Source organism: Galendromus occidentalis, unplaced genomic scaffold, assembly GCF_000255335.2.
Source record: "Galendromus occidentalis unplaced genomic scaffold, Mocc_1.1 scf7180000077118, whole genome shotgun sequence".
Taxonomy (NCBI): Eukaryota; Metazoa; Arthropoda; class Arachnida; order Mesostigmata; family Phytoseiidae; genus Galendromus; species Galendromus occidentalis.
The window spans coordinates 1-1,317 of NW_003805106.1; the positions used below are offsets into that span (position 1 = coordinate 1).

Sequence of the window (1,317 nt, forward strand, 5' to 3'; positions counted from 1 at the left end):
TTGTTGGGGAGGAGTGGTGCATCTGCTGCTGTTGTTGTTGCTGCTGCTGCTGCTGCTGTAGCAATAATTGCATCCGAACCCGTTGTTCTTGCAGCTGCTGATCGTCCGCTGCCTGCTGGGACGCTCGTTGTGGCGAATGCCCAAGCGACTGGTCTTCAGGTTGTTCGTTTGGGGATTGAAGTACTGACGCCGGTAACGAGGCCCTCCGCTGCTGCTCCTGCTCAGCGAGTTGCTCTTGTTGTAGAGGCGGAATTCTATCCTGACTCTGCGATTTTGGCCCCGGGCTCATTTGTTGTTGGATTTGCGATCGTTGGTTGTAGTGCTGAGCTGGTTGCTGCAGCTGCTGTTGTTGGGGTAGCATCGAAGCTTGTTGAGCTTGTTGTTGGTTTTGTTGTTGCTGTTGTTGATGCACATGGGCCGGGCCGGCGCTGTTCGGCGTGAGGGGGGTTTCCTGAAGAAGTATACCGCCGATGGCCAGCGGCGCTGCTCTCCGTTGGGGAGCTCTGAGCGCCTCCTCGAGACTCATCACCGGTGGGAGACCTCCCTCGTCCTCGTCCGAAAGCTCCGGGGGGACTTCCTCCGCCGTCGCGGGAACTTCGTCTTGGACTGCGGGCGTCGTTTCGCGGAACAGTTCGTCTCGGAGACCGGGAAGGAAAGCTTCCACTCTGTCCCAGGTCACGTTCCACAGCTCGGTGCACTGTCCCGCTTCCGTACGGAAAACACCGGTCCAATACATGACGAGCAACATGTTTTTAAGACATTCCCGGATAGCGTCCGATAGCATCTCACCGCCTGCCTCTCGGAGGTTTATATATTTGTCCATGTATTCAAGGATCGTTAACCAAAGGGCTGTGAAGGTAGGCAGGGTGAGAAGGGGCGACAGATGCTGGAGGAGAACTTTGCTCAGCAACGTGTTCACGCGCACGCGGGTTTCCTGAGCGACCGAGGCCTCTTCGTCGACGTTCCTCTCCAGGAGGCTTTCTGAATTGTGGGCGCTGCTCCTGAGGCTGGCTGTGAGCCGTGATTCCGAGCATCGAGGTGCAAGTGCCGACATGCGAATCATGTGCAACAACGCTCGGAAATTTCGCGATTCGCTATCACAGATGTCAGGCGATCTTCGAGTTCGAGTGGCCATAGCAAGAGTGAAGTGATAAAGGATGCTTCGGAGAGAACACAGCCAACATAGTTGGCTGTGCTTCGGACCATGATATTTAGCGACGAAGGCTCAGGGGTAGGATCGATGAAATTCCAAGCGCGATGAACTTGATGAATGTTCCATTGAAATTCCATACATTCGTCAGACGACGAAGGCTCGAG

The 1,317-nt window shown here is 55.4% G+C and overlaps 1 protein-coding gene across 1 annotated transcript; it reads right to left on the bottom strand.

Moving 5' to 3' along the window:
• Positions 1-20: 20 nt before the first annotated feature.
• On the bottom strand, positions 21-1,063 carry LOC108863912 (Golgi-specific brefeldin A-resistance guanine nucleotide exchange factor 1-like; the record flags this gene model as incomplete). The annotated part of the gene is made up of 1 exon (XM_018638598.1): positions 21-1,063. A coding segment is annotated over exon 1 (1,043 nt), but the record flags the coding sequence as incomplete, so codon positions are not given.
• Between the last annotated feature and the right edge of the window lie 254 nt (positions 1,064-1,317).